Below are 13373 nucleotides of genomic sequence, written 5' to 3' on the forward strand. Positions count from 1 at the left end.
GTCTGTTTCTAGGCATCTGATTAGGTCAAGTACACCACATGATACTAAATTATTTTACACCAGATACCCTGAAAAATAAGCAAGAATGCTTTAGTATATAATTTTCTAAAATCATCATTTTCAGTGTCTCTCACAGGAAATAATAATCAGATTAATATGGCCGTGCTTCTCAACCACAGTTTCTTTTCCCTTTGTGTAGAGCATGAAACCTTACTCTGGGTCCTTAACATAAAAACCTCTGACATAAAATGGAGAAGAAAATGAAACATTATATTATCACAGTTTTTCAGAGTAAAAAATAAATCAAACATTTTATGTTTGTTATTACAGTTGTTTCTCTACTGAAAATCGTAATAACCATCCACTTTTTCTACCCATCAATTGACTGTCTTTAGCCTTTGCTGGCTGACAGAGTCTCAGGATGTGTAAAAGACTTTTACCTTTAACATTCTCAGAAGCTTGATAGGAACCTTTTGAACCTCACCAAGAGGATCAAAGGGCTCAAACAGATGCCATATGCTGCCCAGTTAAAGAAACTCCAGCTCTACTCAGTGGCATACCGCCTGGTCAGAGGCAACCTATGCCTGACGTATAAAGCCATGTCCAACCCGGAATTAAGGGACATGCTGCACCTCAAAAAATCCAAATCCCATCGAGCTACATGCTCGAGAGACTTGAACCTCAGCACTGAAATAAATAGGACATGCTGGAGGGAAAGATTCATAACCCAGAGGCTCCCTTCACTCTGGAATAAAATCCCAGTCCAGGTTAGGCAGAGTCCCTCATTGACTCTCTTCAAGAGGAATCTTGATGAATGGATGGGAGATCGTAGGTTTACCCCGGGTATCACTTCTGTGTCACTGTTAGACAGAGGCACAGTATACTAACCTCGAAAAAGGACATAGCAAAATTAATTTAAAATGGGTGGCGAAAGCCAAACATACTCTGGCTAGGCTTATAAATGCCCTAGGGCAGATGGCCTAATATGAACCTATGAACTGTGCAGAATTTTTAATCTATATACAGTAAAGGAAACATTCCATACTAAAAATACCATGTCTGGATACTGAGGTAAAGAGATCAACATAAAGTAGTAATGGAGTCATTATGTTAGCAGAAAAAAAAGTAAAAATGTGTTTTTTGGGGAAAATACAGACCCAAACTGTTGAAATGCTCTTCTGAGGTAGACAGAAGTATGTACTCTAAATCTTAATGGAGTTACTTTAAGGACAAACATGTACCATCCACAACACAGACATATTTAGCCTTAGGACAGTAATACAATATCACATACATTTCAATATCAATTATATACATGCAGAATCCACCACTCCAGGGATTACTTTATCATTTGAGGGACTGTTTAATTCCAAATCGAGTTACATGGCATTTTTTGTAAAGAAACACATGGTCAACATTTTCAAGTAAAATAATACCCTCGGGGTAGGTAACACAGGAAATGGTGCAAATCATGGGTTAATGACTATCTGCCTGTGGCTTCAAGTCTATGAAAAAGCATTGGCATTCCATGAAGCACAACTAATGTCCATCCTGTGGGTATAACCATTATGCAATTAGTTCTCATTCAAAATGTGAATTTCATTTACTAGTACAACCTTGGTTTAAAGTTATGCAATCGGCAACTTTTATATAAGTCGCTCATGGCCAGGCATTAATTTTCATATAGTTTCAGAATTGCACAAGAGGTAATATGTTGTATACTATAGCAATAACCCAAGCCTGGGTGTGGATAATGCTGTGGGTGGAAGCAATGGAGAAAGCAAGATCTCCCTTGCTTTTTACAAACTGTCTCGCTATGTTAAAGGAGTTTAACATAGTGAGACAGCTTAAAAAAAAGCAATGGAGAATCTCTGTTGCTTTTTTTAAAGCTATCTCGCTAAGTTAAACTCCTTTAACATAGCGAGACAGTGTCTAAACAGCAATGGAGATCTTGCGTTCTCCGTTGCTGTAAAAAAAAGACTTATACTAATGGAAAAAGTCCGGGTGACTGGACCTTTTTCCATTAGTATAAGTCTGATTTATAACGTGCACGCTGACCAATCAGCGTGCACGTTTTGGAATAATAATGGGGGGGGGGCCGTTGTATAATCTAATATTTTGCATGGTAAGAAAATTGCAGCTGAATGCTGCATAATCAACTTCTGCTAATCCAACATGAATGAGATGATATTTCTGCATAACAAAGTCTACATTTAAACATATCATCACATTTTCTCTTCTGCGTTTTCATTACTTCTGTTCTTTTACCTACACTTTTAAACAGTTTTCCCACTGCAGTCCATTTTATATCAACATTATACAGTTCTGATATAGTGCTGCTAATATGTTTTTCAGACAAAAGTTGTTTACCTAATCATATTTCTCCATGAATCTTTGTTTTTGAATGAATCAAACCGGCATCCTAACCATCTAATACTAATTCTTAGTGTAAGCTATGCTTTGCTATTTTTACATTAAACATTACATTTCCTCTCTCATTTTGAAAAGCAACTCATTATTAGTAATATCATGAGGAACTGTGTGAGACACCTCAGGTCAGATTGCACTGACATTTCGATGCAGTGCCTCTTTTAACAATTATTGAACTTCAAAGCAGGACTGTCTTGTTTGATGGCTTTTTTAACTTATTATATACAGATTTTATACTGCAGAGGACAAACATTTCAAAAAGATGTAGACACTGACATTTTGCATTCTTAGCCAGATCTAAATTCCTAATTCCTGAATAAAATGCTTCATTAACAATGCAGCGCATCGGTGCGATAGACAGAAGCGTATACATACTGAGCAGAGCTCCACCGTAGAGCCGTATCGATGTCTTGCTGCCAACTGCACCCTCATCAAACACAGCATCATGGAGCTGATCTGGAAACATGAGAGCCTAGAAAAAGGAAGCAATATGATGAAACTGCTGATCATTTTTCAGTGAAAACAATTATCAGCATTACTGACTACTGCATTAACTAATCCTTTTTTATTGCATAGAGTATAGTATATTATATTTGGGCAGCATAAACAATGAAACAGTGTTATATATATTATTCAAACAGTAAGTGTATTGCACTTGTACTCAACCAAAATCAGCTATTGGTTTACTTCTCTTTCACAGCTAGATAATGGTGCTGTTCAAAAATCAACAGTAGGTGACATAAAGAGGGCTGAAGAACTTACAAACATTTAAAAAATATATTTTCCAATTAATCAACAAGAAGGCTCTTAGCAGTTGTTTTTAAATACTTCATTTATACACCATATATGAAATCTGTATACAGACTGTTTTGTCCCTGGTCACATGGTATGTGTAAGGGACAGTAGTAGGCCTAGTTCATTCTTGCTTATCAGTTTCTGGAAAAGTGTGTGTGGGGGGTTCGGTGTCTTGTTAGTAGATTATTAGGTTAGGGGCAGGAAGTGAGTAGGACAGGGTTGGGGGTTATATATTGGCTAGCTGACATATCTGTTCTCTTCAGGACTGAGTTCCAGACTTAGCCTGCCTTCCCACCTCTGTATCCTAGGCTGTGGCAAATTAATGCTCTTTCTTTCTTTCCTTTAAGGAAGGAGACTTCTTTTCCCGCTCTTCGGTCTTAAAAGTCAAACTTATTTATTAATAAATTTATTCTGCTCTGTGGTGGTGGGGTCGATTACTGTGTAACAAGTAGGATTGATGCGGCTAGGGGGTAATAATGGGGGGGGAGAACGTTGTTCAATGCTGATTTAGGTTACTGTTGTTTCCTTATATTTTGATTATATATACACACACACACACACACACACACACACACACACACACACACCTGTTGGTTGATGTGACAGTTCCTTTCATAGTGCCTGTGCTTATGTTGACTGAATTCATGGTCTTCGGTGTATAATTTCTATTTGTTTCATGTAATAAAATCTGGTCGTATTTTCAGATGGTGTGGTTTATTATTGCATACGGTCAGGGACAATACTCCGTTTGTACATGCTGTATCTATACTGGCATTTCACAGTTCATAGAGTACTTCCTGAAGATAAGTATATTAAGTCAGGTACAGTAGCAGAGTTCTACTGCTATGTGGTATAAGGATACTCAGTCCTTAACATACACCCCTGGAATGACCTTCTTTGCCATTCCCTTTTTCTTATTCTCTGCACTCTCTTTTTTGTAAGAGTCAGCAATGTCCTTACAGTATTTCTATAGATCTACATGACCCACCCTAAGACCTATTGTCAATGCAAACAACTGAAAGACACACCCTACGGCTATGCATATTGATTACATGTTAAAAAAATGTTTTGAAGGACTACACATTCGTAGCCAAACTCTCCTGGGATTTTTGATGCAAGTCCCCCATTTTTATATTTGGGTGACCTGATTTTTGTCACAGTAGATGGGAAAGACCTTTTTACCTTCATTCCTGATGTAACAGAGACAGACTGAATAAGTGAATTTTTGAATAAACACAATAACTAGGACCATTCTATGATATACAAAGATGCTAGTTTGTTAGAAATGGTCCTGATTAGTAATTTTGCACACTTTGAAGGTTCCTTGTATCACCAAAGGTCTGGCATGGTGATGGGTATGGTCTGCGCCCACATCCATGCCAACTTGGTTATGGCATTTTTGGAAAACATTTTGTATTGCAGTCTAGTTAGTGGTCTTCTTCTTTTGGCTGCTCCCGTTAGGGGTCGCCACAGTGGATCAACTGTATCAATTACTTCCTGTCCTCTGCATCTTGCTCTGTCACACCAACCACCTGCATGTCCTCTCTCACCACATCCATAAACCTTATCTTAGGCCTTCCTCTTTTCTGTTACCTGGTAGCTTCATCCTTAGCATCTTTTTCCCAATATACTCTACATCCTTCCTCAGCACATGTCCAAACCAACGTAATCTTGCCTCTCTGGCTTTGTCTCCAAATCTTGCAACCTGGGCTGACCCTCTAATATACTTATTCCTAATCCTGTCCATCCTAGTCACACCCAGTGCGAATCTTAACATCTTCAACTCTGCCACGTCAAGCTCTAACTCCTGCCTTTTTGTCAGTGCCACTGTCTCCAACCCATATAACATAGCTGGTCTCACTACCCTCTTGTAGTCTAGTTAGTAATAAATGGAATTTTTTCTGCAGACACCTTGATGATATCTCTGCATTTTGGATAGGAACCATAGAAGAATTACATGATTTTATGAGTTATCTTGAAAATTCTACTGACTTTTTGAAGTTCGCTTATACCCATTCCAAAGAAGAGATTAAGTTCTTGGATGATGTTGTTAAAGACAGAGTTAACCATAAATTCACTTCTAACATTTTCAGAAAGACCACCTATTCTAACACTTTATTATATTTTCCAATTGTCATCCCTACCATCAGAAAAAAAGTTATCATACAAGGTCAGATGGCAAGGGTAGCCAGGATGGCTCAGATTTAGAGATAATCTATGAAGAAAACAGAAACATTAAACAATGTTTCTTTCTAGAGGCTATCCTCATGAACTAATATAATGTTTTAACCGAGGTGGCAAATAGAAGGAAAAGAAGTATTTTACAAACCCCTTTTAGGGAGTGCAAACAACAATCTGATCTGTATCAACAGTAAGGGAAATACCAGGGCTTTCATTACTACTTATAATGTGCAAGGTACACATACCGGGAACATTCTAGAATAGAACTGGAATGTTTTCTAAGTTGCTAACAAACTACTGAAAATAGTGGGGAATGACCCAAAAGCTGAATATACAAGAGACAGAAATTTAAAGGACATGCTAGAATCAAACTATATAAAATTAGGATACAACAAGGGTTCCTTGTAAGGGTACTTTTAAATATTTCCTTATTGGAGACAGAATTGTAACAAATGGCAACAGGAATGCATATTATAATTGTACCTGCAGGAGAGTAGTATATGCTGCCAAGTGTCTGGTATGCTGATATTTTTATATAGGAAAGACTGAAAGGAGATTGAAAGAATGTATATTAGAGCACACACATGACGCAGATAAACAAAAAAGTAAGCATACTTTAGGAAAGCATATAGAAAACAATCTTTGTCGGTCTTTTAAATTTTGGGTGGCAGATCCGTTAATTTAGACCGGAGAGGAGGGCCATGGAAATTAAAGTTGGTGCAATAGTATTTTAAAATTAAAATAGCTGGAATTATGAGATGTTTAAAACTTTACACAAGGTATTTCTAACTATGTCTAACTTTTTGCACTTGTAAATTATTTTCATTTAATGTGTTTTGTTTGTCAATTTATTAATATTTGAAGTTTAATTGACTTAACTGTTTTGATGATGCCATGTAATTTTGATGTTTAAGCAGTAGATTTAATGGTGGAATTTATTCTGATGAAGTCCCTGACTGTCTCAGTCGAAAGTGCTTAATTCTATTTGGTCAAGAGTTTTAATAAACATTTCTGGGTTGATATCTTTAGTCTTCCTGCTTGACGAGAGTATTTTCATCTGTGGATTCACTCTCTGTGGTTTGGTACTGAAGCTAAGATTCATTTATATGGGGAAATGTATGCAAATTCATCAGTGTTCATTGATTAGTCAATGATGAGTATCTGTACACAAATTCAACATTTACTGATTAGTCAGTGATAATGATCCATATAAAAATTCCTCATAGGTTTCAAATGACATGCATCTGATAAAGTAGAAAACTACTCTCTGAAAGCAATCAGCCAGAGGACTTTTACATGACTCACCAAGGCTGATTTATGGCCACCCAGTCTAAATGGAGGTTTATAAATGGAAACTGATTGGTTTACTTTTTAGGTAGTAGTCATCATCATTTAGAAGTTAGCTACTGTCAGTATCTCCAGTATAAATACCATGTATACAGTTTCACAGACTATTTACTTTACCATTTTCAGCACTGTAGTGCGATCTTGGAGTTGGTATATTTAAGTAGGGGGGTGGGAGGCACAGCCCGCCACGTTGAGGTGTGTGGAAGGCGAAGCCCCCCACTTTATGTAGTGTTTTAAAGTTTTTTTGCTTTTTTTTGGAACAGTGATTTTTTTCCAAAGGAAAAAAAATCGCTGTTCTGGGGTTTCAACATTGTAAGCTTTCACTTACAAGGGGTCGATTAATCATCGTTCGCTTATTTAATCGTTCTATGATGTAGTATAGACCCACCAAGCACAGGCTCTCAGAGAATGTAAATAAAATGTAAAAGTGAGTAGGCCAAGCACAGGGTCTCAGAGGATGCAAATAAAATGTAAAAGTGAGTAGGCCAGCACAGAGTCTCAGAGAAGAGTCTCAGAGAACTTAAAGTGTTAAAAGCAGCACTTTTGTGTACCCTCATTAAAGATACATTTCCTAATGCAGACTATTCATCATGCAAACAGTACGACTTCCTGCATGACCATGAACGTGTTACTTACAGCATTATATTTAACTTAGCCTCAACTGGCTGATTCAGGACACAACACCCTGACTCAGATTTTTTCTTCTTTATACTTAAACTTTTAAAACTACCGGCTGCTCTCTACTTCTGTTTATTGTAGTGTTGGCCCTACTTATTTATACTTTTAATGTTTACACAAGCACAGAAAACAAAAGTAATAATGACTGCTCCTTGTAAAGACAGTCCTTCTATTCGGGGTTAACCAGCCATGTGTCGACTATCTATACATTACATAATTAATATGTAAATTAGATGTCCATGTCAGCATCCTGTAAACGTATCCCTCCTGAGGTCAGTTTTTGGTCATACATTTTTTAGTAACTGCTCTCTTGCACTACACTACTCATTGCCTGCAGTTATTCTGTCTTGGTGCAAATTCTCATTTAGCCATTTGTTTTATATTGTTTTATATTGTTTTATACTGGTATCATGCATGCTTAGGAAACAGCAATAAAGGGAACATCACATAAAAAAATTCCCTTACTGTAACCTTACCCATTACTTCAACATTTCCACAGCCATCATTCATAAGATACAGCACAACTTTACATAAACGTGCACGTAGTACCTCTGCCTTTACTAACCCCATATCTTCTCTAATTACCCTTACGAACTATACAGCCTTGCTATATTCATTCACTATTCTATTATGGTAAATTAATTATGTATGAAAACCATTTACGGTTGAATTATTTGTTCATTACACTGCTTTATTTCTTTTGTAGTTTAATCAACTACTTTATCACTACCTATGCTACATTTGTTATTGTATTGGTTGTTCAATTCTGTATTCTTTGTACATTGAAACAGCAATTATAATCCAAGTGAAACTGAGGAGTCAGCAAGCAAAGATCAATGGCAGAAAGGAAGGAATATAAATTCAAACAGAAAACGTATTGCTTGTTTGATTTATAAAGCATATTTGTAAGAAAAGCTGACACTGTTGATACTATGCTGCAGACTTTGGAAACACTTACCAGCAAGCATGGGCAGAATGCACTACTTTAGAGGAGAAAAAAAAAACAAATAATCATACAGACAACAGCTAAAGAGGGAAAATACACATGTATCTGGAACCCAGCATTAAGTAAATTAGCTCAAAAATGTGCTTATTTGCCCAAAAATATATGCAGTCATCTAGGGAGGTGACCAACTTCACATATACCCCCCCCCCCCCCGTTCTTCACATATACCATCATAATCTGTGTATTAAGAGCAGCTGATTGGGATGAAACGGTTTATCCCTTCCCTATTACATATCAAGAATGAGCTACGTAGAAGATGAAAGGACCAGGGAACCGCTATAGCTGGTGACAGAGGAATGGGCTTGACTATAGAGGGGAGACCCTGCCCACTAGGCAGTGGCACTTCCTGATAAGGCACTGCTCTAGACTCATTTTCTGTCCCCTCCAAACATTGTGAGACCTCCCAAACCACCCACATCTCTAATCCAACCACTGTTCCAAGTCCCAGTCTCTTTTGGGACTACTAGAACAGACTGCCCATGCCAGCATGTCACCCTATTTCTCCCCACAAAGACAGCAAATCATACAAAGCCTAATAATTCCTCTCTTTTCCCATGTCAGCTTTAGTAAGTGCCCACACCACTACGTAAACTCAGGTTGCAGCAAGAGTTTATCAGCCCATGACATAAGGGCTGGTTTCAAGATGGATTTGAAGAAATACTACTTTACATAGAAAGCAAAGGGGTGAGAATAGATTGCTTACAGAAGTGTTGAATTTTATATCATTATAGAGTTTAGAGCTGCCTACAGGAAATTAAAGAACAACCTGACTGGGACTGGCTGTACTATGAGGGACTACATACAATGAGGTTTTTTTTCCACTGACATCTTTGAATGTTTGCATATATGTAGCTTCAAAAAGATGTAGTTACCAATGCTAATATTCAGATGTATTTTTATTCACCATTTTCAGTATACTAAAACCTACTCGCATCCAACCATCACAGTGTAGAACCACACACAGAGGACTACTCAAATGTATCATTAGGAGGTATTGCACAACACTGTAATGTACTTTTAACAGTTCAACTTGAATAAATTTTAATGGCAACTCCAATGTTAAGCTGCAAATAGTTATTATAATCATGACCACAATTTCTGTGCATTTTCTACAAAACAAAGTATCATGGTGTGGTACAATAATCTTGCAAATTTATTTAGAGAAAGGAGTTTCTGTATGGAATCCATTGTGAAAATGTGTTATGTTTATGAAGTAAATGCTTCAGAAGCATATGTAGAAATGGAGCACTGCCAAGTTCTGATGAGTTATAAAGTAGGCATAAGAGTTTAGGAAAGCATTCCTGAAGCAGTGGCAACTTTCAAGTGCTCTTATTATAGACTGACAGTGAAAACCCAATACCCATTTCACCTTTATTAAGTTGTGCCATGACAGACTCTAGTCAAAGTCATTCAGCATTTAAGAAAGAACATTTATATAGTTTGTAAAAAATTACAACTTGGATAGAATTTATTTATTTATATTTAAATTAATGTATTACAGTTCTTATTCCAAGGAAAGTGTAAAAGTTAAAAATATACAGATGCAATAAACATTTTAAGATTAGCACTGGCGTTATGTTGCTACACTATTATACGGCCAACAATTGTCAGCATCTCTGAAAAAGATTCATCAGTTTAGATGTTTCCATAAACTAATGTAGAACAAAAACCTCTGACTCTCCACGTACGAGAAATAATTTATTCAAAGATAAAAGAACAAACGGTGAGCGCTTTCGCGTATGCTATGATACGCTTCTTCAGACAATATAACATGAAAATAGGCAGCATATTTATAGGGAGGCATATCCCAATGCTTGAATTCAATTAATCAATTAAACTAATAATTCAATTAAAAAACATCATTGTCTCATAAAAAGAGCTTTTTGGAGCTACAAAACAACTAGCTGCTAGAGTTGAATCACTGAGTACCCTATATATAGTGAGTCATACAAATAATCAAACACTTTAAAGTTATCTGATTCATTCTTAAGCATACGTATTTTTTCTTTAAACATAATGCTATAAAACATTGTATGGCATTAAATAATGTTATATAAAGTACAATATGCATTCATCTCTTCATTCTAGTCTCTCATAGGACGACTTATGTCATGTGGGAATCACTTATTTGTGTGTGTTATGTATATTATATAAATTTATAAAAATGAATTTATAAAAATGTTCTCAAAATTGCATAAAATTCAGTATTCATCATTTCACAATTGCTATAAAAACTACATAAACATAAGTTTAATTAAATATATACAATAATATATAAACATATAAACTAACATCATATAGAAAAATTGATAAATAAATAGATGAATAAATACCATAAATAAATAAATATAATACATTTATCAATTTATTAAAAACCACATTCAAATTCAAGTAAAAAATGAAATGAAATTGCACGTATGGACATAAAAAAGAAAAAGAAAAGTGAATATGGGTGGAAAAACCTATAATTCATGACTCATAGGATTTTAAATTAATGAATATACAATATAATCTAAAGACGGCTCAAAACACATATTTAAAAACCAGTTATAACCCTATAAGCAATATGAGGTATGTTTGTAGATGCTACTAATAGACTAATAGATAGAATGAACTGAAATAACCAAGTAAAATGAATAATTATATATTAGACTAAATATTAAAAATATCAAACATGTGATCATCTCCGGTTATTAAGAAAGGGTCTTATTGTAATATAATTGTTCAGGCCTGGATGACAGTGGCCTCTTAGTCTAAGAATCCATTTTAGTTCATTCAACTCAAGTAAATTTATATAGTCTCCACCTCTAACATTAGCATCTACAATTTGCAGTACTCTAAACACAAAAGTATGTGAAGGATGGGATATAATATGCTTGGCCAGGGCATTTAATTCATTTTTCTTCTTGATATCGTACTGATGGTTGTATATTCTGTTTCTCAATTTTCTTTTAGTGAGGCCTATATAATATGCAGAACAGCACTCACAAGTGGCCAGGTAGATTAAGCCCGAGGTATCACAGGTAGCCCTGAACCTTGGTTTAAAGACATAATTAAACTCCGGATGTGTGAAATCTTGCAATTTAGTAATGTACCTGCAATAATTGCAATGTCGACAAGGATGTGTCCCAGGGGTACAAATTGTCTCTTGTACTATATTTCTAGTCAAGACTGGCCTATCACACAGTAGAGATTTTAAGTTGGAATTACTCCTGTAAACTATATGGGGAGTAGTGCCGACTATTTTTGACGTAGATTCATCTATCAATAACACTTTCCAGTTGTTAGATAGTATTTTCCTAATATGTTGAAAGTCATTTGTATAGGTCGTAATGAAAGATACTTTCTCCCTATAATCATACACATCTCTTCTAAAACAAGGTAAAGAATAATTATTATTATTCATGTTATCAGTATCTGGGTCTTCTTGGAATAAAATTCTATTCCTAACATCCATTATTAAATCATGGTCATAACCTCTTTCTAAAAACATTTCCACCATATTATCCGCTTCTCTTTTCAAATCGTCCATATCAGTGCATATTTTTCTTAACCTAGTGAATTGACTACTCAGTATCCCTTTAAAAATATGTCGCGGATGCATACTATCATATTTCAAAATTGCATTCCTCCAACATTTTTTCTTATATAAAGTGGATACTAACCTCCCATTCCTAATGTTTAAACTGACATCCAAAAAGTTTACTGATGAATATGAAGTTTCAATTGAAAACCTAAGGAATGTAGTCGTACTTTCTAAATATGCTTTAAACATAAGAAATTCTTCTAATGTGCCATCCCACACGATTAAAATGTCGTCCACAAAACGCCTGTAGAGTAAAACTTTTTTAAACAAGATATGTTCAAAAACATAATTCAATTCCCAGTGATATACAACTAAATTTGCATATGTGTTTGCACAGGGGGTTCCCATGGCCACACCACATGTTTGTAAATATAGGTCACCCCCAAATGCAAACACATTATTGCTGAGGACCAATTCCAATAATTGGCAAATTAAAATAATAGCATTCCCATTCACTGTGGGAGTATGTTGTAATAAATCACGTATGGCTTCAATCCCCTCTTCATTGGGAATTGAAGTGAAAAGACTTTGTACGTCCATCGTAATAAGCAAATGTTTATCTTGTATAAAAGTAAAATCTAATGAATGTAAGTGATCTATAAGCTGATACGTGTCCTTAAGGATAGTTGGAATGACATCCACTAAAGGCCTTAATGTTTTTTCCAAATATATTGATACATTCTCGGTGACCCATCTAGCTCCAGAGACTATTGGGCGCATTGGTGGTGGTTTAGTCTCTTTGTGCATTTTTGGTAGCCCTTTAATAACAGGGACTACCGGAGAATCTATACAGAAAAAATCATGTAGGCTATTGGATATCTGATAGCACATAAGCATGTCATAAAGATCTTCATTGACAGTTTTAATTATTTGATTTAATTTAACTTGATTAATTGATAAATAAGTAACATCAGCATTGAGCATTTCATTCATTAAAGCATTGTAATCAACCGTATCAAATATAGCTAAGCCTCCCCCTTTATCTACTGGCCTAAAAGTCAGAGAATAGTCTGAACAAAAATTCTGTAGTGACCTTATAGTGTCACTAGACATATTAAAATAAGCACATTTCTTCTTTCCATTATAAAAATATTGATAAAAATCAGATTCACATAATTTAATAAATGAGTCTATATGAGGCGGCATAGCCGGTACAAAAGAACTTTTCTTTCTATACAAAGGAGCAGAATTATCTAAAGTTGATGTCTTTTCCTTAGAGAAGTACAATTTTAAAGTAACTGAGCGGGCAAACATACGTAAATCAATTAAAATCTCAGACAATTTACTCCCTCGAGAGGGGATAAAAGACAAACCATTGTTCAACAGTGTAATGTCATGAACATTTAAAAC

At 35.5% G+C, this 13373-nt stretch overlaps 1 protein-coding gene across 4 annotated transcripts in view; it reads right to left on the reverse strand.

The window, feature by feature from the left end:
* The window catches only part of TP53I11 (tumor protein p53 inducible protein 11), a 1760993-nt gene that overhangs the window by 60702 nt on the left and 1686918 nt on the right, over positions 1–13373 (reverse strand). For all 4 annotated transcript variants that reach the window (XM_044082555.1, XM_044082554.1, XM_044082556.1 and 1 more), the window contains exon 6: positions 2806–2902. In XM_044082555.1, coding sequence (XP_043938490.1) covers positions 2806–2902 — 97 coding nt within the window. The remainder of the gene's footprint in view (positions 1–2805; positions 2903–13373) is intronic.

Source organism: Protopterus annectens, chromosome 9.part0, assembly GCF_019279795.1.
Source record: "Protopterus annectens isolate FY-2018-M chromosome 9.part0, PAN1.0, whole genome shotgun sequence".
NCBI classification, from domain to species: domain Eukaryota; kingdom Metazoa; phylum Chordata; order Ceratodontiformes; family Protopteridae; genus Protopterus; species Protopterus annectens.